The sequence below is a fragment of the Cervus elaphus genome, chromosome 13, assembly GCF_910594005.1.
Source record: "Cervus elaphus chromosome 13, mCerEla1.1, whole genome shotgun sequence".
In the NCBI taxonomy this organism is placed as follows: Eukaryota; Metazoa; Chordata; class Mammalia; order Artiodactyla; family Cervidae; genus Cervus; species Cervus elaphus.
In genome coordinates, this window is record NC_057827.1 from 12,371,253 (window position 1) to 12,394,282 (window position 23,030).

The window sequence follows — 23,030 nt, forward strand, 5'->3', positions numbered from 1 at the left end:
TAATAATTTGTATGCCTTCTTCAAAGAAATGTCTGTTCAGATCATCTGTCCATTTTTAATTGGTTGTTTATTTTCTTTTTGTTGAATCATAAGAGTTCTTTATATAATCTGAATATGTCATTTACCAGGAATGTGATTTGCAAACATTTTCTTACAGTTGGTGGCTTGTCTTTTTATTTTCTTGGTGGTGTCTTTTGAAGCACAAAAGTTAATTTTGATGAAGTCAGATTTGCCAGTTGGTTGTGTCCATTGATGTCAAAACTAAGAACTCTTTGCCTAACCCAAGGTTGTGAAGATTTTCTTCTAAAAGCTTTATAGCTTTAACTCTTATATTATGTCTAGACACATCTTGAATTAATTTTTATATGATGTGAAAAATCCAGTTTCATTTAAAAAATACCTTACACATTAAAAAATGAGCAGACTTTAATTTTTAGAGCAGTTTTTAGGTTTACAGAAAGATGGAGCAGAAAGTACAGCGAGCGCCCATCCCCTTCCACACACACTGAGTATCCTCTCTTATTGACACAGTGCATCGTGTGGTACGTTTGTTATAAGCCAATGGTGATGCATATATTAGTCCCCAGGCCTGCTGTAACAAAGCACCCACGCTGGGTGGCTTAAGCAGTTAATTTTCACATGATTCTGGAAGCTGGAAGTACAAGGTCGCGGTGTAGGCAGGTTTACTTTCCTCCGAGGCCTATGTTTTGTCTTGTGATGGCCATCTACTCGCCATGTCCTCTCCCGGTTTTCCTCTGTATGTGCTCATTCTTTGGAACCCCTCTCGTGTCCAAATTTCCTCTTCTTACGAGGACACCAGCTGGCTTAGATGAGAGCCCATCTGAAGACCTCATTTTGAGTTCATCACGTCTTAAAGGCCCTTTCTTCAAATACACTCATATTCTGAAGTCTTGGGGCTTGGGGAGACACAAGTCAGTCCATAAAGGATACATCATTAGTAACTAAAGTCCATAGTTTACATTAGGATTCATTCTTCATGTCATACATTCTGTAGGTTTTGACAGGTATAGAAAGGTGTGTTCTATCATTGTAGCGTCATACAGAGTAGCTTCACTGCCCTAAAAATCCCATATTCCACCTATTCATCCCATGCCCCCCACCCCTTGACAATCACTAATACTTTTATTGCCTTCATAGTTTCACCTTTTCCAAAATATCGTATAATTGCATTAACAGTTATATGGCCTGGGTCAGGAAGAGCCCCTGGAGACCAGGGATAGGCTACCCACTCCAGCATTCTGGGGCTTCCCTGGTGGCTCAGAGGTAAAGAATCCACCTGCAATGCAGGAGACCTGGCTTCAATCCCCGGGTTGGGAAGATCCCCTGGATGAGGGCATGGCAACCCAGTCCAGTGTTCTTGCCTGGAGAACCCCCATAGTCAGAGGAGCCTGGCGGGCTACAGTCCATAGCATCACAAAGAGTCAGACACGACTGAGTGACCAAGCACAGCACCTCCTTTGCAGATTGGCTTCTTTTAGTAATATGCTGTAAGATTCTCCATATCTTTTCATGGCATAATAGTGCATTTCTTTTCAGCACTGAATAATATTCCATCATCTGGTGCACCATGGTTTATTTACCCACTCTCCCATTGAAGCATATCTTGGTTGCTTCCAGGTTTATTTTTTAATTCTTTTTATTTGACTGTGCTGGGTCTTAGTTGCAGCATGTGGGATCTATTTCCTTGATCAGGGATCAAACCTAAGCCCCCTGCATTGGGAGCACAGAGTCTTAGCCACTGGACCACCAGGGAAGTCCCACTTCCAAGTTTTGGTAGTTATGAATATAGGCGCTATAAATATTTGTGTGCAGGTTTTTGTGTACACATAAGTTTTTAACTCCTTCAGGCACATATAAATGAGCACAATTGCTGGATCCTATAGTAAGAGTGGGTTTAGTTTTATAAGAAGCCACAAAGCTGTCAGTCAGAGTGGCTGTGCCATTTGCATTCCCAATAGTGGAGGAGGGTTCCGTCAGCTCCACATCCTCACCAGCGTTTGGTGGTGTCAGTTTTCTGGATTTTGGTTGTTCTAATAGGTATGTAGTTGCATCTCACTGGTTTTAAACTTGCATTTCCCTGATGCTGTATGATGTGGACCATCTTCTCATATGCTTACTTGCCATCTGCATAACTTCTTTGGTGAGGTGTCTATTAAGGTCTTTGGCTTACTTTTTAATCAGGTTCTTTGTCTTTTTATTCTTGAGTTTTATGAGTTCTTTGTATGTTTTGTATAATAGTGCTTTATCAGACATATCTTTTGAAGACATTCCACCCCCTGCCCCCCACCCTGCAATTTGTGGCATCTCGTTCTTTTCACAGTGTCCTTCACAGAGTAGAAAAATTTGATTTTAATGAAATTTAGCTATCAATTGTTTTTCATGAATCATGCCTTTGATGCCGTAGGCACAAGTTTATTGCCAAACCCAAGGTCATCTAGATTTTCTCCTGTTTATTTTCTAGGAGTTCTACAGTTCTGCATTGTACATTTGTGTCTGTGGTTCGTTTTGAGCTACATTTTGTGAAGGGTTTCAGGTTGATTCATGGTTTGCGTGTGGATGTCCAACTGTTCCAGCATCGTTTGCTGAAAAGGACTGTTTTTCCACTATGGACTTTGCTTTCCTCCTTTGTCTGAGAGCAGTTGACTATTTGTGTGGATCTAATTCTGGGTTTTGTTGTGTTACAGCTTTATTTATTCATTTTTAGTTAATTAATATTTAGCTTATGGATGTCTAGTCATACTACCACTGTTTGTTGAAAGACTATATTTTCCCACATTGAGTTACCTTGGTATTTTATAGAAATTCAGAGCATAAGTGTTACTTCTGGACCCACCCATCTGCTCCACTAATCTGTAGCTTACCCTTGCCCCATGATCACACTGTCTGATTTCCTTGATTTTATAAGAAGCTTTGAAACTGGGTAGTGTAAAACCTTCCAACTTCATTTTTCTTCTTTTTTTCCCCTCCAAACTGTTTTGTTTATCCTAGAGACCCATTTCATGTGAATTTTACTATCAGCTTGTCAATTTCCACAAAAAAAAAGCCTGCCAGGATTATGATAGAACTAAACTTACAGATCTACTTGGGAAGAATTGCCAGATCAACAGTATTGAGCCATCCAGTCCTTGAACATGGAGTTTCTCTTCATTAATTTAGATCTTCTTTAATTTCTCTCAACAATGTTTTGTCGTATTCAGTAATTTAAGGCTCATGCTTCCTTTGTTAAATATATTGAGTCTTTACTTCTCTTTTAGTGCTGTTGTGAGTGGGATTGTATCTTTATGTAATTTTGAGCGTTCTCAGCTTTGGAGGACTTTGCTATTTGGGGAACATTGTTCTTGTCATCTATAAAAGTTGGAAGTTATGTAATTCCAACCAAGTTTGTGCTGTCATTTCAGGCACATTGAGGGTAAAGTACAAATACTTTATAATTACCATCTCAAGTGACTTGGGGTTGCTTGTTGGTCATAGATTATGTATTCATTAACTTTGGGCACAAAATCAGCTATTTATTTGGCTCACATTCTTTTGGTGGTGATTTTGGCGAGGCTCAGCTGGGTGGTTTTCTGCCCTGAGCTGGGTTGGCCTTTGTGTCCACAGTCACCTGATCACCTGTTTCTTAGGACCAGCGAGATGTTGGCTGGCACCACGAGGGTGCCTGGACCATGTTTCTTGCATGGTGGCAGGCTAGCCCAGGTTTGTTCGCATGTGAGAGGTAGAGATCTGAGAGAATGGAGGGGCACTGGACCCCAGCAGGCCTGGGCTCAGAGCTGATGAGCTCTTGCCAGCTTCATTCTGCTGCTCAGAGTGAGTCACAGGTCAGCCAGATTGAAGGGGCGAGGAGATAAACCCCATCTCTTGATGGGAGGAGCCTCAGACTCACATGCAGAGATGTGTGGATATAGGAAGGGGAATAACTGGCCATTTTTGCAAACAGTTCACTATGATAGTGTGTGCTTCCGTAATTCAGCCTGGCTAATTAGTCTCTTTGTTTGTCTCTTTGGGAAATTACTTACCTTTGAATTTTTGCAGGCACAAATACCACCTCTTCCCATAGGCGCTGAGTAGGTGACATATTTCTTTTCTTAGATTCTGGGACATTCAGAGCACAAGCAACCGTGTAGTTGGGAAGTGAGGAAGGTGATGTAGTTGGGTGCATGTGGCATTTTCTAGCGTAGGGTGTTAACAGAGGTGACTGACTGCAAGGGCATATTCCTGTTGTAGAAACAGCAACTGTGGTGGTATTAGTTCTGGTTGCAGTAAAGTTAAATCAGTGTAGAAAAGTGGGAAAGGGGCCGGCTGTAGCCTGTCTTGCTCTGCAATAGCAGTGTCACTGATGTTGCATGGAAATCAGGACTTGGTCTGTTTGTGGTAAATGTGCTTTGCCATAATCTGCCAAGGTGAACTCTGAACAAGTCCTAGCCCGTTTCCCTGGGTTCAGGGGGAAGTCTGATGATGCCCAGATGCTCCTCCTTGGCTTTGGGGGGTCTCTGAACTGTGTACAGTGAAGGAGGGGTGTGAGAAGTCTGCGTGCATCGTGGCCTCACCCTGCCTAGTCCCCTGGGTTTGCTGTGATTTCAGGGCAAGAGCCGAGTGGCCTTTCTCGCAGCAGTTGAAAGCTTGTGGGCTGCCAGTCAGCTGAGGAGCGGGTGGTTTCAAGTGATCTTCTGTCTTGTCTTCGGGCATTTAGTTTGAGAGGCTGGCGCTGCTTCCAGGGGTACCAGGGACCTGCCCATGCGGGGTCCCGCTGGTCCAGCCGGGGGACCACGTGTGTCTCTTGCCTTCCCACAGGCAGCCTGTGCGGCGACGGCACGAGTTCCTGCTACCTCCTGCCGGTTTTCGACACCGTGTTTGTCCGGAGGCAGCACCGCCGGCGGGGCCTGGGGCTAGCCATGCTGCGGGACTTCTGCCAGACGTTCCGAGATGACGAGGCCTTGGGCATCAGCTGGCCCATCTCGCCCGCCATGTACCAAGGTGACGGCTGCGTTGGGGAGGAGCATCTGGGGAGTGGGACGCGTATCTCCCGTGTGTTCCAGGTGCTTCTGGGGCGGGAGATCCCTCGGAGCCCCGGCACCATGACAGGCCTGTGCGTTTTCTCTTCCTTCTGAGAAACCTCCCGTTGCTTCAGCACTGAGACCGCAAGCTTGATCACAAGGGGCAAACCTTGTCCAGCCCCTGAGAAAGAGCTGGATTTAGAAAATAATAAAAACGAAACCAGCCCAGCATCAGAGAGAAGCAGAATGCAAGGAACTTGCACTCCATTGACGGCTGCTGTCGGGCCTCAGAGGGCCTTTGCTGTCTCACGAGATGGTAATCATCACTCTGCCCTTCCAGCCAGGAGCCCCAGGGGGACCAGGAGCTGAGGGAAGCGTGCTCCAAGCCCTCCCTGGGTTCCCCTGGGAGGAGCAGGCTTCAGAGGACACGGCCCGCCCCTGGCCAGTGCGGCAAAGACCCTCCCATGGCCTGTATCTCCACCTGGCAGGGAAGGAGGCTCTGCAGGTGCTGACTGCGACTCACACTGGGGGTCCCAGTTGCTTCTGCGTCACCCTCGTGTGCCGGGGCTCGGGGGTGAGCAGGCCGTGTGTGGACAGAGCAGCAGCTGGAGGCTCCAGGCCAGCTGCTCCACGCTTCCCTGACCGCCTTTTATCCGGTACAGTCCTGCCTTGGAATGGCCCAGAGGGCCCGCTGCCCAGGGCTCCATGCTTTAGTGCCCTGTTGAGGCTGAACTTCTGTCCATGGAGTGAGGAATCTGTGGGCCCAAGGGGATGTTCTCAGCCGGGTCCAGGCCACTCCTAAACCAGCTCAGGCTACTGGAACCCCAGGATTCTTGCCTGGGGCTGCCAAGGGCCCGAGTGGACTCCGTCTTGGACCTATGCATCTAAGGGCGGACCGTAACACCCATCTGCCCGTCCTCATTCTGGTGGGGTGTCATGGAGTGTGGCTGTGGGGCCCACGTTTGTATGTACGGTGTGCGGGGAGCCGGACGGGGAGGAGAGGGTGGGCTGCCAGCTGGGGGCCAGCTCTCTTGGCATTGCCACCTTCAAGGGCAAAACACCCAGGAGTCTAAGAATTCTAAATTTAAAACTGGCTTTTCCTCTTGTTAAGGAGTTACATTTGTCAAGACAGGAGAGCAGGGCTTTCTATCTAGCACTCGACTAGCTCGGCTTCCACCTTCTTAGCATCACACCCTCTGGGTTTCCATCTGTGCTCTTGCCAGGGGCCTGATGCAGCCCCCAGCACCGGCAGGACGGGGTCTGTTCCCACTCGGCTGGGGCCCCTGTCGCATGGAAATGCTCACCCTCTGAACGTGGCACAGACGTCTACCACCTTGAGGGGGTTTGGAGTCTGGGTGTTTGTGGATGAGCTGGAAGGTTCCCTGGGAGAGGAGGGCTGCGGAGCTCAGAGGGAGGGACGGTGTCTGCAGAGGGGACTGGGTGGGTGATGTCATGGGGCTGACTTGGGTCCCCAAAGTCTAACCCCCAGGGTGACTGGATGTGGAGATGGGGCCTGTTGTTAGTCACTCAGTCGTGTCCGACTCTTTGTGACCGCACGGACTGCAGCACTCCAGGCTCCCCCGCCCCCTATGATCCCCCAGTGTTTGCTCACACTCATGTCCATTGTGTCAGTGATGCCGGGAGCTATAAGGAGGTGATTGAGGTTGGACGAGGTCCTAAGGGGGGCCTTGATCCAACAGGACTAGTAAGAGGAGGCCCCCGTAAGAAGAGGGGATAGGGCCCAGAGGGTACAGAAGGGAGATGGGGAGAAGACACAGTCAGAAGAGCCATCTCCAAGCCAAGGAGGGAGGTCTCAGGAGAAAGCAGGCCTGCTGACACCTTGATCTCGAACTTCCAGCCCCTAGAGCTGCGAGAAGATAACTGTCGGTGGTTTAGGGCCCCCCCACGTGTGGTGTTTCACTGTGGCCGCCCGCAGGCTAGACGGGGTGGGTGAACATGGGAGGCAGGGGTGGGAGAGGGGTCTGTGTGCGGCAGAGAGAGCCGGGGGTGGGCCGGGCGGGGGACCCAGGGGAGGGCCGGCAGGGCCAGCGGCCCCCCTGACCGCGGTGTGCGCCTCCCCCCAGTCTGCAGGCAGTTCCTGGCGGCCCACCCAGCCGAGCGGGGGCGCCTGTGGGAGGTGGAGCCCCCCGGAGCCTGGGGCCAGCGAGGCAACATCTGGCTGAAGGTTCAGCTTCAACAGTCAAGACAACCGGACTGTGAGTTGGGGTGGAGACGCGCCCTGTGGGCTGATCGCGTCTGGGGTCGGTAGCAGAAGCACAGGTTTGGATGGCCTCCGCCGGGGAGGCCATCTCTTTGCCGCTGTTGCCGGAACAAAGGAGGGAGCAACAGCCAGGTGGTGGCATCCAGGCCTGCTGCCGCCTCCTTCCTGAAGGAGCCACACCTTCCAGACCCTCTTGCTTAAATATCAGCTCTCCCTCAGTGTAGCCGGATCAGAGATTCCCTGGGAGTCGGGGTCCCCCTGCTCCGATTGGAAGGATCACGCCTTGGAGACGCCGGTTCCCGCAGGCTGAGTGCCTCATCTGTATAGATTCTGAGGCACATAGAGGTTCGTGGGGGAGCTGACTCTGCCCTCGTCCGCTGGGAGGGTTCCCATGGGCAGCGCCCCACGTTCTGTGTCTGTGAGGCCTGCCTTACGCTGGGTGGTGGGCAACCCTGTTAGAGTCACATCTGCCACCTCCAACAAGTGTGCAGTGGATTTGGCGACGGATGGCATCTGTGCCCGGGTGGGGGGGATCTCAGGTGGGGAGGCTGACCCCCCCAGGCTGGGTCTCAGCGGCAGCTGGGGGGCAGGGCTGCAGTGGGGGGCGTCTAACTTTTCAGATTCGCCGGCCGCAGTGAAAGCGTGGCTGCCCTCTCCTCCTGGCCCCCAGCCCCCTCCAGCGTCTGTGCCAGCCCCGCGGCTGCAGGCAGCTCGTTAGGGATGGGCGCGCTGGGTGCCAGGCCTGCTCTTCCCCTGGGAGATGGATTCCCCTGAGGTGGAGACCAGGGAGGCTGCCGGGGAGCTCATTGATGACAATAGCGATAGGTTTTGCTCCTTGGCTGCCTTTTGGCCAGGAGGCTTAATGGGTCTTTGCAGAAATTAACGGGGTGGCTGGCCACCGGGAAGGAGCCTGCTCAGGGCTGTGACTGCGATTCTAATGAGGCAGTTAAGTGGCTTGCCCTGCGGCGCACAGTCAGAGATGAAGGGAAACCCGCCGGCTCCCGAGCGCTTGGCCCGGTGGCCGTGGGGCTTCACAAATGAGCCTGCAGCCCCCACGCGGGCCCAGACTCTGCGGCTTGGACACTGCAGCTCCTTGGCTGGAAGTGGGGTGGGGGGGGGGGGGAAGGGCTGCCCTTCAGAATGTGGAAATAGCACGGGCTGGAGGGGGTTGGCAGGGGAGGACATTGTTGAATAATTGGGGAGATGGTTTCCTTTCAGGAGAATTCCCCTGGGGGTTATTTCAAGAGCTGAGGAAGCTGGTGTGGTCTGGTCAGGGGAAGCAAGCTAGGATTCCGATGATGCCAGCCCTGTCGCTGTAACTCACTCCGAGGTGCACCAACTCTCTCCTTAAAATGGCAAATGAACTTTCACAGAGAAGGTTCTAGAAACATGCTGGAGTCCCTTGAAGGAAGAAGGGTCATTATTATAATTAGGGCTGTAATTAGATTACTGAAACTGTAAGTTTTTGAAAAACTCTAAATTAGGGTCTTTTCACTCCCTGTGTAAATCATGGTTAGTTCCCAGTTTCACCCACACCTCCTGTCAATCCTCAGGGCCGGCAGTCAGGATTTTAATTCGCTCAGAAGGTTTTCTGCCAACCAGCTTCATCTTGTAACAATTTTGTCAGTTAGCGCTGACACTCAGGTTTTTTCCGCATGGAGGCCACAGATGCAGTCACAGATTAGCCCAGATGCTTGCAGTTTCTCAATTTTCAGTCTGTTTCTCTCCTTCCAGAGATCAGCAGGTGTTAGCCCACTGGGGTTTCCCAACCATCACCAAACAGTGCAGGTACTGGAAGCTTCTCCTCCCTGGAAATCTCATGAGACCATTTATTTTTAGTTTTTAATTATTCTTAGGGTCACTTTCTTGATTTGTTCAGTTTTTCAAGTTCTATCTTTTGTCCCTTCATTCCTGACTAATATTTAGGAGGTCTCCCACAGATTCATGGACCATAGGAATAGAACTTTAGCAAGAAGCCCGGTGGGGCCGTGGCTTTTTACATTCTAAGTAAGGCGTAGACATTTTTACAACATTCCACAACATCCCAGCGGGAAATTAACTTCTGCTCCTTTCAGATGTTTTAACATCTATTTTTGAAGCTGTGTCATTTGTGAACTGGGGCTTTTAGAGTTTGCATGGTCCTGACTGTTGATAACATCTGTGGCTTATAAAGGCCCTGAAAATATTTTCAGGGTTATTCGGATCTTTTGAGAGGAGTTTGTGGGAAACTTTTTCTTCCTACACTCAGTTACAGATGAAACCTTTGAAACTTGACCAATAGGATCAGAATTCTGTCTTATGTGAATTCCCTGAAAGCCTGCACATGCCTAAGTTTCTTTCCTGGAGGAGAAGAAACTAAATACATGAACAGTTGATTTTTTTTTTTTTTTTTTAAGAAAGAAAAGTTGCTGGAGGCAGGAAGTAATTACACACAGATTAAAAAAAATTTTTTTTTTTCATTTTTAGGTTATATTTTTGCTTTCTTTTTCCAGGTGAATTTTTAGTAGATTCAATTGTCATCCTCAGGGGAAAAAATTTTTTTTGTGTATTTATATGTAATTTTTAAGCTGGAGGGAATGGACATTAAGAGATGTGAAATATTTGCACTGAGGAGGTGCGGTCATTTTTCTAAAAGCCTGATGCTTTGCAGACTGCAGCTGTAACTTGTTCCAGCTTGTTCTGGAGCGTCGGACGTTATGGAGCATGTTTACGGGGGAGAGCTATGCTGAGAGGGGCAAAGGGCAGAAGCATCACTTCGGGAGGGCTTTTTGAGCTGTCGCTGCTCTTTGAAAGGTTGTGTGGCTCCCTCTAGTGGCCACTGTTATCGTCTGCAGCCCCAGGTGGTAACGGTAGCTTCTGCCTTTGCCCCGTGTGGCTGCTTCTCAGTTTCTCATCCTTATGGGTCCAAATTAGTGCGTTCATTAAAAAAAAAAAAAAAACAAAACCAAAAAAGAAGTATTGCACCTTCATTGCCTAGGAATAAAATGCAAGTGAAAGTCTGATACCTACTGGCATACTTTCATCCATAACACTGGAGAAGGAAATGGCAACCCCCTGCAGTGTTCTTGCCTGGAGAATCCCATGGACAGAGGAGCCTGGTGGGCTACAGTCCATGGGGTCGCAAAGAGTCAGACACGACCGAAGGGACTTAGCACACACGCACGCGTCCATAACACATGAAAAGCAAAGGTTCACACAGCAGGAAAGGAAGAAAGTGTATAATGAAATATCTACTTCATCCCCTCATTCAGCTGAGCACTGTTAATGGAGCATTTCTCAGCAGTTCTCGGTGTCCAGGTGACCAGGATACAGTAGTGAACAAGGCTGGTTTTTGTGAAGGAAGGTACATGGGCAATTAGTACTGTGTTGTATAAAATCTTTACATATCAGAGAGAGCTAACATCAGACTGGTGTTTTAAAATGCTATAATTAAATTTTGCCAAACCAAATTTTGCTCATTTATGATGTCTGGAAATGAAACTGTACACATTTATATAGGCAAAATGTAGTACATGTATACTTTATTTGAAAAATGCCATTTGTCTTTTCAGCTCAAATAGAAAACTGCCTATTCTTTTCCTAAGGTATCGGAACCCCCCACCACACCTTCACATATGGATTTTGAGGTGTGGGGAGGTTACACAGTAGGATAAGAAAGTCACCCCCTTCCAAGTTGGTGCTGGTTTGGTAGGACACAGAGGGAGGCTGAGTTACCGTGTGTGACTCTGGTCTCTCTTGTGAGTAAGAATTCCAGTGCGCAAAGGGGAGGGCTGAGGAATAGAATGGAAAATCTGACTCCAAATAATGCCTGAAAAGCTGGGGGAATGGATCAAAATTCCAGCTCAGAAATGCTTGAGTAGAGGTGCCTTCCCAACAACCTGGCAGCTTTTCCTGTCCTAGGAAGGCACGTAGCAGATGTCAGGGGGAAGGTCAAATAGGACAAAACTGGGTTGTGGGGAGCCATGCCTTACGTTATCATACAGGGCCCCCCTTCTATTAGTAATTGTTTGTCTGTCTGCTCCCTTGCGAGTCACTCCGTTTGCTCACCTCACTCTCTTGCTTGGGGAGGGCAGCTCACCCAGGACATTCCAAGGAGGCCTTGGCTGCTCGTGGGCAGACTTCTCAGGATGATGGAACCAGGCTCTCCCATCACGGAGGGGCCACAAGGTATGGTGACAAACCTGTGTCATTCTAGGGCTGATCCTCGGGCCATGTTCCAGCACCCTCCTGAACACCTCCTCTGGGCTCCTCTGCGGCAGTGGGCCCTTGATTTACGCTCAGAATCTCTGAGCTGTGGTGGATGGAAACACCATTGCAATCAGAGTTTTCGTGGCCCTCTTCTCTAAGCTTGACAAGCTCCAACGAAGCCAAGACTAAGCAGAGAACACGTGGGAATCGGCCATAACTTTATGTTAGGAAGTATGGAAAGATCTGAATTTCAAATTCTGCGACGGACCAGTGTCTTTCAGGCAGAACAAATGCGTGGACAAACGTGTTTTTCTTTCCTCCCCTGCCCTTCCAGTCCACATGCTCCTGCTTGGTCCCTTCCGTCGTGTCCGACTCTTTGTGACCCCGTGGACTGCAGCCCGCCAGGCTCCTCTGTCCATGGGATTCTCTAGGCAAGAATACCGGAGTGGGTTGCCATTTCCTCCTCCAGGGGATCTTCCCGACCCAGGGATCGACCCCTCATCTCCTGCGTCTCCTGCATTGCAGGCGGGTTCTTCACTGCTGAGTCCAGATGCTAGAAAATGGAATCGGGCCTTAGGTTATGAGCTGGCCCAGAGTGCTGGCAGACAGGACCGTGGGCAAGGCTGGGCTACTGGGTAGTTCTCTGGCCTGCTGTCACTCAGCATTTTGTAGGATTTCGGTGAGATATGATTCCGCGAGCGTTTTCCTGAGGCCATGCCAGACACTTGTCCCCACAAGGGGATGGCGCTGACATCCATTCGCTGGCATAGAAGGGCCTCTGCTCTTGAATTCCTGGAGAGGTGATAACGATGTTAAATTCCAAAACTGACAATTGCCCGTTGTGGGGAGTGCTGCTTATCTTGGAAAGTAGGTGGTTCTGGGATAGAAGAGTCAACATCAAAGGCAGAAAATATCTCAGAAAGTGCTGGATTGTCTTGGAAAAGCTGCCTGGTGTCTGACATCAATTCTCGTCCTCTTGCAGAGAAGGGCCTTCATGTTCCTCTAGTTGCAGTGGAAAGATGGGCTGACTTAGGACCCTCTCAGGCTACTGAGCTGTGCCTCTTCGCTGACCTCTGCCTCTTCTTTGCAACCCTGAAGGCCGTTAGAGGAAGCAGGAGGTGTTCAGGGTGCCCTGGTGCCCAGGGGTGTGCACGTCTGGGGACATCTGCATTTTCCAACTTTTGAAGTAGAGTTTCCTTAGCCTCGTTCTTTCTTTGACCTCCCTGGGCCGGGACTTCACACCCCACCAGTAAATATATTCCCATCAGTAAATCTGCACACGGAGCATCTTAGGTACAAAACATATGATGCCCACTCAGTGGCTGGCCTGGCGTTTGAACACGGCTTGCCTGCTCTGAGCTCGCAGTGTGGGGTGCAGCCAGACCAGGACCCCAAGAGGCCTTCAGCGTTTACTGAGATGCTCTGTTGCTTCTCTTCAGGTTTTAGGAGAGGATCAGCAGAGAAGACAGAGAGCAGACGGATGGAGACTGCGCAGTGAAGGCGGCAGCGGGGTGGCTTGGGCGAGCCTGCCGGGGGGGTTAGGAGAGGCGGAAGGCCAAGAGGACGGCGACGGATGCTGACTGCCCGGGGGGCGGGCCTGCAGCCCCACCCCTGACCCCCGCAGGCCGAGCTGACCCCCGCAGGCCGAGCTGACCCCGGGGAGGCCGGCCCCGCCCTCGGGGTTGGAGCGCTGCTGTCCCTCCACGCTCCTGTCGCTGGGCGCTGGCCCCTGTCCCTGCTGTGCTGTCTTTTGAGGGACAAACGACCACACGGACCCCCCCACCCCAGGCTTGATGTGTGGGCTCAGGTGACGGGAAGTCTGAGAAGCACTGAAGTTAATCCCGAAACACTGTTTGGGGCAAGTGCTTGGGACAGCGGCCTCCCCTCTCTGCATACCTGCCCAGCCCCGCTCCAGGCGGTTCCCAGGCGCAGTCGGGGTTCCCTCCCCTGGGCCCCAGGGAGGACAGGCGAGGCTCACCCTGGCCGTGCTGCTGGCGGTTCACAGGGTGAGGCGCAGTCCAGCAGCCCCACGAGGCCCCAGAGCCCGGCTCCTGAACTTGGGGTGGACTTTGCATGCGTTGGCCTGGCCTCACCCAGGGTCAGTAGGATTCTTCCCAGGGCAGGCTGGTCAGCCGTCTTGGGGTGGGTGAGCTGAGTGCTGCCCTGACTTCTGGGGCATGTCCATCTGACCGTATCACCGGTGACCCCCAGTCCCTTGGCTTAACACTGTCTTTGCAGCGCCCAGGGCCCATCACAGAAGCCCCCCAGCCGGCGTCCCCCTCTGTGCTCGCCCGCCCCGCCTTCTGTCTCCAGGGCCTCCCATCTTCAGGCACAGAAGGGTCTCACTTAGGGTCTGCCGAGGGTCTGTGCCTCCCGTCTCTCACCACCCCCTCATGCACACACACGTGCACACACACACACGCACACGCACACATCGGTCAGGCAGATAGTCAGGCTCCCTCCTGCACACGCACACACACGTGCGCACACACACACACGCACACATCAGTCAGGCAGATAGTCAGGCTCCCTCCTGCACACGCACACACACACACACACGTGCGCGCACACACACACACACACACACACACACACCAGTCAGGCAGATCAGTCAGGCTCCTTCCTGCACACACACACACACACGCACACACACACACACACACACCAGTCAGGCAGATCAGTCAGGCTCCCTCCTGCACACACACACACACACACACGCACACACATGCGCACACACACACACGCACACACACACATCAGTCAGGCAGATCAGTCAGGCTCCCTCCTGCACACACACACACACACACACACACACACACACGTGCGCACACACACACACGCACACACACACACATCAGTCAGGTAGATCAGTCAGGCTCCCTCCTGCACACACACACACACACACACACGTGCGCACACACACACACGCACACACACACATCAGTCAGGCAGATCAGTCAGGCTCCCTCCTGCACACACACACACACACACGCACACACGCACACGCACACATCAGTCAGGCAGATAGTCAGGCTCCCTCCTGCACACGCACACACACGCACACACACACGCACACACCAGTCAGGTAGATCAGTCAGGCTCGCTCCTGCACACACACACACACACGCACACACACACACACACACATCAATCAGGCAGATCAGTCAGGCTCCCTCCTGCGCGCGCACACACACACACACACACGTGTGTGCACACACACACGCGCGCGCATCAGTCAGGCTCCCTCCTGCTCACACGTCTGCTCTCAGCTCAGGCATCCCCCCTAACCATGGCCTCCACCCTTCCCACGTGGCCTCCACGCCCTGGTCTCTGCTGGGCCTCCCTGAGCCTGCACTGGGGTCAGCTCGGGGTGGGGTGATTGTCTCTCCTGTCCCCAGTATCAGGGCAGAGCTGGCCCTCAGTAACTGGGGTGGGGGGCAGGGAGTGGATGGTAACAGGTCTCCTCGGGAGGGAGGGGTGACACCTTCCTTCTGTTCCTCTGTTGCTGGACCCCCAAGAGGTGGGCGGAAGGACAGTTTTGGTTTTTCAGGGACACAGGGAAGCCCATCCTGGAGCCTGAGGTTGGGAAGGAGACCCCTGGTGCCCAGTGGTGCTGACCTACTGCTCCTGAGTGATCCCAGGGCGTGTGGGGTGGGACGTGGTACTTACTACTCACTCACTGTCTATCTGCCGTCTGTTCATCCCTGCACCCTCCCATCCGTCTCCCTGGCCCTCCTGCTCTCTCCCTCCGTTTCTCCACTCGTCTGCTCACCTGCCCATTGACCCAGCTGCCCTCCTGTCTGTCCACCCGCCATCTCTTCATGTCTGTCCATCCATCCACCCGTGGTCTGTCCGTCCTGTTGTACAACACATATTCAGTGTGCGTGCTCAGGGCCAACTCCGCATGTTACAGAGAAGTGAGCCATGGTCCCTGGACTCACAGAAACCATTCTCTGAAAGCATCCTTCCCAGAGTCTCCAGTGCACGTGTCTCTCTTAAACCGTTGGGAAGAGCAAGGAGGCCAGCTGAGCAGAAACAGCGCTTAGGGCTCCGTGCGGAGGTGCCAGAAGCCGCCCCCAGGGCACGTGGGCTCCCTAGGAGGAGGCACAGCCGTCCGGGGGTCTGGGGTGTGCAGCCGAGGGCTGCTGTGAGTGACGGCGGATGGAACCTCCCACACGCGTCGATGTGAGCTGCGAACATTGCACTATTTGAGGTCAGTCATTGGCGTTTTGTGTTTAGGTGGAGCTGAACTGATCAGAGTGGCTCAGGGGTTTGATAAAGTCACTACTCAATAAAGGAATCCTCCCAAGGAAGAAAAACCCATCTGTTGATGTAATTCATTTGAGGACGAACACACGAACTGCATGGGAGGGACACGTGATGGGCTCAGAGCAGCCTCTCCCGGCTGTGCCCGGCCCTGCTGGTGTGGGGCGGCGTGTGCGGGGTGTTGTTTGATTAAACCACCTTTTAAAATGTATTATTCAGTTCTCCATGTTCTTGCATGTTCTTATATAACAGCTCATTGAGATATAATTTACAGTCCATAGACTTTATTTCACTTAAAGCATATACGGCCACGTTTCAGTATGTTTACAGAGTGTGCATCCGTCACCGCGGTCAGTTCCTCAGGGAGAAGCCCTGTGCCTGTGAGCAGCCTCTCCCTTCCCACCCCCGCCCAGCCCAAGGCAGCCGTGAATCTACCCTCTCGCCGTGGAGTTGCCTGCTGTGGACACGCCGTACACGTGGGCTCACACAATGTGTGATCATGCGCACCTTTTATTTAAGCATAGTTTTTTAAGGTTCACTCATGTTGTAGCATGTATCACTTCATTTCCTTTTATAGCTGAAGAATGTAAGTCTGAATACAAGTGTCTTATCACAGGCATCATTGGCAAATATTTTTGCCTGTTCCGTGGCTGTCTTTTCACTTTCTAGGTGATGTCATTTGAAGCGCAGCATGTTGAATTTTGATGAAGTCCAGTTTGTCTGGTTTTCCTTGGGTTACTTTTGGTGTTTCAGTAATAATGGTTGTGTTTTATAAACGTGTGTCCTTTTATTCTCGTCTAATGGCAGTTATTGTGGAGAAAGTTATTTGACTCTACAATGAATATAGAAAAATCCACAGAGGAGCCATTACTTGGAAGAAAGCTGTCCTTAGATCCCAGACCCGCACCGTGAGATCCAGAAATCCCACTCTTGTATATACCCAAGGGAGCTGAAGGCCGCTATCCACACAAAAACTTGTACACACATGTTCATAGCAGCATTGCTGATAATAATAAAAATTGGAAATCAATTAAAGAATCCATCACTTGGTAGGGGGATAGATAAGATGTGGTATATCCACGTGATGGAATATTCTTCAGCTATAAAAACGGGTGAAGTGCCAATGTACACCAGAGCATGGATAAGCCTCAGCCGCACACTCGGCGAGAAGACCAGATGCAAGGGGGTGGAGCGTGTTGGGGATCTGGGTCCTACGGAAGCTCACCTCGGGGGGCAGGGTCCAGCAGTGGTGGTGATGCTCTGCTCCACACCGGACCTCAGCTGGAGTGTCAGTTCTAGGCCACCTCGGCATTGGGCATCTTGTCCCAGAGGGTCTTTGGGAACAAGCCCCTTTGGGATGAAGGATGAATGAATCCAGCGGGCTGGGTGGGAGGCCAACGCCTTGTGAGATGGTTTTTAGAATCCCTATTTTCTGTGAGAAGGAAGGTAAAATTTCTGGTTTTGGTTTAGTTCTCTTTGAGAGGAGAAAATGGTCAGCAGCCGGAAGTTCTGGAGGGAGGGGCTGAGTTTGCACGTTGAGAAGCCTCTGTCGGTCCCTCATAGGGCTCGGAACATCGCCGTGGCCATGTCGGGGAAGGGGAGCCGGGACACGTGGACACGGCCACGTGAGGCCCACAGGCCTGGCGCCCAGCCAGACAGCGAGGGGCGGGGTCTCTGTCGCTGTCAGCATCAAGAGAGACACAGTCAGAAAGAGTAGTTTCCTGTCAGAGAAACCCTGTAAACGGCCACAGCAGTGGAAAGGCTGCCATGAGCTTGGTTAAAACTTACTGGCTTATCTTACCGAGCCCTCCTTTCTACCACGCAAAAGTCACCTTCAGACTTGCTAGAAGGCAATCTCTGCACCAGGTACCCTGTCTTGCTGGGAGTTTTTACTTTTGTTTCAGGTTCGAAGGAGTCGTTAACAAAAGGAACCACTCGTTACACACAAATAAGTGACTCCAATATTTAACAGAGAATTATCTAAGTTACCTTCACTATACCATCATTAATAGAAAAGAGAGGTAGAGACAGTGGAGGAGAGGAACAGCACAGACGTCTCTGAATTGGGCTGACTAGCATCAAGATTCCGACAGCGCTGGAAGTCTCCTGTAGCAGCAGTGTGGAGTCCCTGTTGGGAGAAGGTCCTAGGCAGAGTGTCCACCCCAGGGGCGAGACTTCACATTGCAGTTTTGGGGGTTCCTGCTTATAATCCCAGGCCACAAACGGATATCATCTTCAGTTTTTGAGCAAAATTGCAGCTCTTGTTCCACTTTAATCTTTTTTTACAATGCTTGTGAGTGATGAGATTTTCCAGACCGCCGGGGGATTGGCCAGACCCTCAGGGCTCAGGAGAATTCCAAGTCTCACTCCCTTTCTTAGTGATAGCGCCTCTCTGCTTACTGGGGTCCACTGGTGCATTTGTTGTGAGCAGGCATGAAGTCAGGGCCGTGTCCAGGCAGGTCAGAGACAAGGTCAGAGGCCTCTCTTGTCTCTGAAGCCCGAATAAGACTACCTCCCTTCTGGTTTCCCTAACCGGCTTTTGACAGTGTGGGGCAGGCTGCAAAGCTTGAGGGCGCTCTTGGCCTTGGTTGTCCACAGCCTGAGGTGGCTCTCGGGTGCTGGGCAGGGCAGATGCTGAGCAGACGGAATCTTGGGTCCTGGGGTGTCCTTGAGGGCTCCAGGTCTGTTCACATCCTGTGGGACTGGGCACTCTGGAAGACTTTCTCTGGGGTTGCTCAAGTTGAAGGTGTTGGCTCGGTTGATCCTCATTCCTTCTCTGCTCTCCACTTGCAGATCAGGGGGCTTTGATTTGAGGAATGTTTGCTGGGTTCTCTTATGACCAAGAGAAGCAGATAAAATCAACATGATCATATATATATATGTATATGTATATATAGACAGACATATCTATAAATATATACATATAGGTATGTATGTGTGTGTAAACACTAAGTCCCCTCCTTACAAACCGTCAAGTTGCGAACTTTCAAAGCAGTGAGCGTGTGTTCACAGGCCCAATCATGCACGCTAGTTCAGGTGTCTTCTGTCCATTCCCACGGACACGCATTTCTCCCCCCGGCTCTGCCGTGTCCCTTCCTGCACCGCACCGTGTAGACCACAGCATCTTTACTGCAAACCCAGGACGGTGGGAAGCAAGCGGGAGAGCGGCAGGGATGTAGCCGGTACGGCTAAGAAGCGCCCCGCGACAGGCCCGGAACCTGCCAGGCAGCACGAGGTGCTTGCTAACGAAGACCTGATGGAATCGGAGGCCCAGAGGAGGGACAGAGACAAGAGCAAGGAGAAGCAACCCAGGAACCTCAGAGATGAGCAGACCGCAGGGGGCTGTCTTCGTTGGAGGAGGCACCGTTAGCTTTGAGGCGCAGGACCCAGATGTGGACCGCTCCGTGGAGGCTGCGGCAGCCACTCAGCACGCAGGCCAGGGCTCCTGCGTCATCTCTGATGAGGAGAGAAGAGCCGCTGCCCAGACACCCCTGGATTGTTTATTCAACAGGGTGGGTGGAATCGGATCCAGCCAGGAGCCAGGACCCACGCCATCAGCGCGGGCACGAGTGACGCTCAGCTGGGCCTCCGTCTCCTGCTGCTGACGGCCCTGCAGCTCTCCCGCCTCCCGTCTCCCCCGCCTGCTCCGTCAGTAACCCTGCCAACCTGTTCACTGGTGCCAGCCGTGTGCCACCTGCTGTACTGACCCCTGTAGTTTTATAGGTCCTGTACTGTAAGATGAAAAATGTTTTCTTTGTTTTTTTTTGTATTATTTGTGTGAAAAGTGTTATAAAGCTATTGCAGTACAGAACTCTACAGTTGATTTTGTTATTGAGTACCTAGGCTAACCGTGTAGGACTTAGGAACACGCTATCGGAATGGAACCCATTCGTATGCAGGGGGCTTACAGGGTTATATATGGGCTTCCCAGGTGGCCCAGAAGTAAAGAATCCACCTGCCGAGGTAGGAGCTGCAGTTTCGATCCCTGCATCAGGAAGATCCCCTGGAGAAGGAAGTGATGGTAACCCGCTCCAGTGTTCTTACCTGGAAAGTCCCACGGACAGAGGATCCTAGTGGTCTGCAGTCCACAGGGTCGCAGAGAGTCAGATACGACTTAGTGACTTAACGACAAGTGTAGAGTACAGTAGTTCAGTAACTTTATTTCCAATAGGACTGAGTGACTGAGCGTGTGTGCGCACACACACATAACCGACTAACCACGCTGTGTGTATAAAATAAGTATGAAAGCCCATGTAAACTAAATCCATGTAAGCTACATTAAAAGATGTTAAAAGGACTTTCCCCTGTGCCGTTTTCCTCCCAGGATCTTGTGCAGAGCAGACAGGGGCTTCAGTGAGGAGGAGACTCGGGCCCTGGGCCTGGGTCTGTGCCGCCCACCCTGGTGCCCGCTCACAGGCACGCCTCTCCGGGTCTCTGGCTCAGCGGCCACCCGGGGGGCAGCACGGCTCTCTGGAGCTCCCATCCACCTGGACTCCTGCTGCCGTCCACTGACGCTCCCCCTGGTCCCACAAGGAGGTGGCGCTGCCTCCTCACTGCTCTGGCCGCAGGGGCATCGTTTGCTTCCACCCAAGCAAGGTGGCTTTGTGAGGGGCGGGCCCTGGTGCCCCGGGGTGGCTCTCTCCTGCAGTCTGGCGCTCACAGGGGCCCTCTGGGAGCTCCCGGCTGGGGCAGGGCACACCTCAGTTCTACCCTCTCTGTTTCTCTTTAGTCGCTCAGTTATGTCCGGCTCTTCGGGACTCTGTCCATGGGACTCTCCAGGCAAGAATCCTGGAGTGGGTTGACATTTCCTCCTCCAGGGGATCTTCGCACCCAGGGATTGAACCCACATCTCTTTTGTCTCCTGCATTGCAGGCAGATTCTTTATCCACTGAGCCATCAAGGAAGCCCCCCTTTCTACTCTGGAGCCACCAAATCTATTAGAGACTTTCTATCAACCTCTTCCTGTCCCTACCTAACTGAATTTTTTTTTTTTTTGGACTTAAGAGCCAATTAAGCGGACATTCCTTTTTGGTTTCCTTCACTGAGACCTTGTATCCTTGTCCTCAGCACAGAGCCGAGCTCAGGTCTCGTCTCCCCAGCGAGACCTACGGTCCCCATGCCGTTCCCACGTCGAGCCCCTCAGGCAGGGCGGGCTCCAGGCTGACATTTGTCATTTCTGAGCCTCGTATGGGGCAGGGCTGTAGACGGCCGTGGGGCCGTTTCTCTCTCCGAGGCCTGACACGCAGCTTGAAGTCCCACCGTTAGAAATGGCTTCCCTCGGGGGGTGGCTGGTACCCAGGATTTGTGACACAGGGCGGGGGAGGGCATGGCGTTGTTCCCCCTCCCTCCCGTGGGTTCTGGGATGGCCACGTCCCTTCTGGGATCAGAAGGTCCTCACCGGGAAAGCCGAGGGGTGAGTCAGGGTCTGTGAACCAGCAGCTCTGTTTGCAGGTGAGACTTGTTTGGGTCGCCCAGGGCCTCGGGACGTGGGCGCTGCTCTCCTTCTTAGCGAGGCCGTGGCCCGTCACCCCCGGCTGTGTTGCTGACCTGTGCTCTCAGCTCTGCTGGAGCCAATTACATTTGTATTCACTTGTGCAGGTTGAGTAACCATCCCCCCAGCCCGCCCCAATGCCCAGGTCAGGCTCCCCAGACCCCGTGGCTATGTTCCCTTAGGTGATAAAAAGGGCTTTGCAGATGCGGTTAGTGATCTCAAAGAGGGACATGGTCATGGGTTATCCAGATGGGCTCACTGTCATCACATGGTCCTTCAAGAGGGAGACAGAGGCATATCTGACAACAAAAGACAATGTCGGACACGGATGTAGTGTGAGAAAAACTCCACGAACCCCGCAGGGTTTTAATTTGGAGGGAGGGGCCACGAGCCAAGGAATGCAGGCGGCTCCTAGGGTCTGGGAGAAGCAAGGATGTGGATTCTCCCTTAGAGCCTGGAGAAGGGACACAGCCCTGCTGATACCTTGACTTTAGCCCAAGGAGACCCACTGGACTTCTGACCACTGGGACTGCGTGATAATCAGTGCATGCAGCTTGGGGACACCAAACGTGTGGCAATTGTTAACGGCAGCAACAAGACCCTAGCAGACCCTCCGCGGTGGTTCTCAGCTGGTGCCGACTTGACTCCAGGGGACAATTGGCCCCATCTGGAGGCATTTCTGGTTGTCACCATGGGGTGAGGAGGGCTACTAGCAGGTGGAAACCAGGTAAGCTGCAACGTGAGGACAGCTCCCAGAGCCCCAGGAATTATGAGGCTTAAAATATCATCCTAGGTTGAGAAACCCTGTGCAGAATAAAAGCGCCCTTAGCCCTCCAGCCCTGGGTATCTGCAGGTGGTCAGTCTCAGGCTTGTTTAGTTAGGGCTTGGCAGCAAGCTGAAAGTTCTGCCTGGAGGAGATGTCTGTGAAGCACTAAACCACTTTTAACTGCACACTTCTTCTGTGCTGACCCGGTTCCCACACAGAGTGGGTTCCAGGGACTCACAGGGCTGTTTCCATCTTTGAGACTGAGGGCATCTTGGAAGATGACCCAGCAAGACCAGGCCAGTCTTATGGATGCCTTACCTCTTGGACCTTCCATCTGTCCTGATAAGAAAGTCCTTCCTTGCTTCCAGGAGAAATCACGGCATGCCTGTAGTTGAGTTCTGTGGAAGGGCCCATGAGATGCTCTGAAGAAGATTCAGACCTGGACGGGACACTTAGAACTTGATTTCCGTCTCATTCATCTTGAGCCCTCCTTCTGACCGGTGGCAGGAAACAGCGATCCTAGACTGGGGAGCGTGGGCCGTTTTCCCAGGGAAATACCCGCAGCAGCCACACGATGGCAGCCTTGCACAAACCAAAGCCCGCTTGGCCCAGGCGGCCAGCGGCTCTCGGCGTGTGTCCTCGGCAGGGCACCCAGCCTGCCTCCTGCAGAGTCCGCGGAGGAAGCCCAGCCCGAGCGGGCATCTCTAATCACAGCTGGGAAGTCGGCGCTTTGCAAGGGAAAGAAAGAGCCGTGCAGACTGCTCATGCCTATTTCTGTTGATTTTCAATATGGAACTAGTTTGCCACCGCCCCGCCCCCCAGCTCCGGAATTGCAGTGAGCAATACGACAGACAATAGGTTAGACTTACTCTTGAGAGAGCTCAGATCTCTTTCTTCCTTTTTACAGGAAAAATTGTTTAGCTTTTGTGAGTCGAGGAGTGCAGACAGATGCCAAAGTTTCCTGATTTCCTCACTCACCCCGTAGACTTGCGGGGGGTGTAGGGGGGAGACTTGGAGACACCAACCCACTAAAATGCACCCTGCCTCCCTCCTCTAGGTTGAAAGAGGCCTGCCTACTCCCTG

The 23,030-nt window shown here is 52.1% G+C and overlaps 1 protein-coding gene across 1 annotated transcript in view; it reads left to right on the forward strand.

Annotated features, from left to right (window-relative positions):
* Window positions 1-14,003, forward strand: part of LOC122706929 (protein FAM169B-like) — an 88,952-nt gene extending 74,949 nt beyond the window's left edge. The window contains exons 6-9 of the mRNA XM_043922511.1: window positions 4,813-4,995; window positions 7,100-7,231; window positions 11,310-11,403; window positions 12,864-14,003. Coding sequence (XP_043778446.1) covers window positions 4,813-4,995; window positions 7,100-7,231; window positions 11,310-11,403; window positions 12,864-12,870 — 416 coding nt within the window. The 3' untranslated portion in view covers window positions 12,871-14,003. The remainder of the gene's footprint in view (window positions 1-4,812; window positions 4,996-7,099; window positions 7,232-11,309; window positions 11,404-12,863) is intronic.
* The last annotated feature ends 9,027 nt before the right edge of the window (window positions 14,004-23,030 follow it).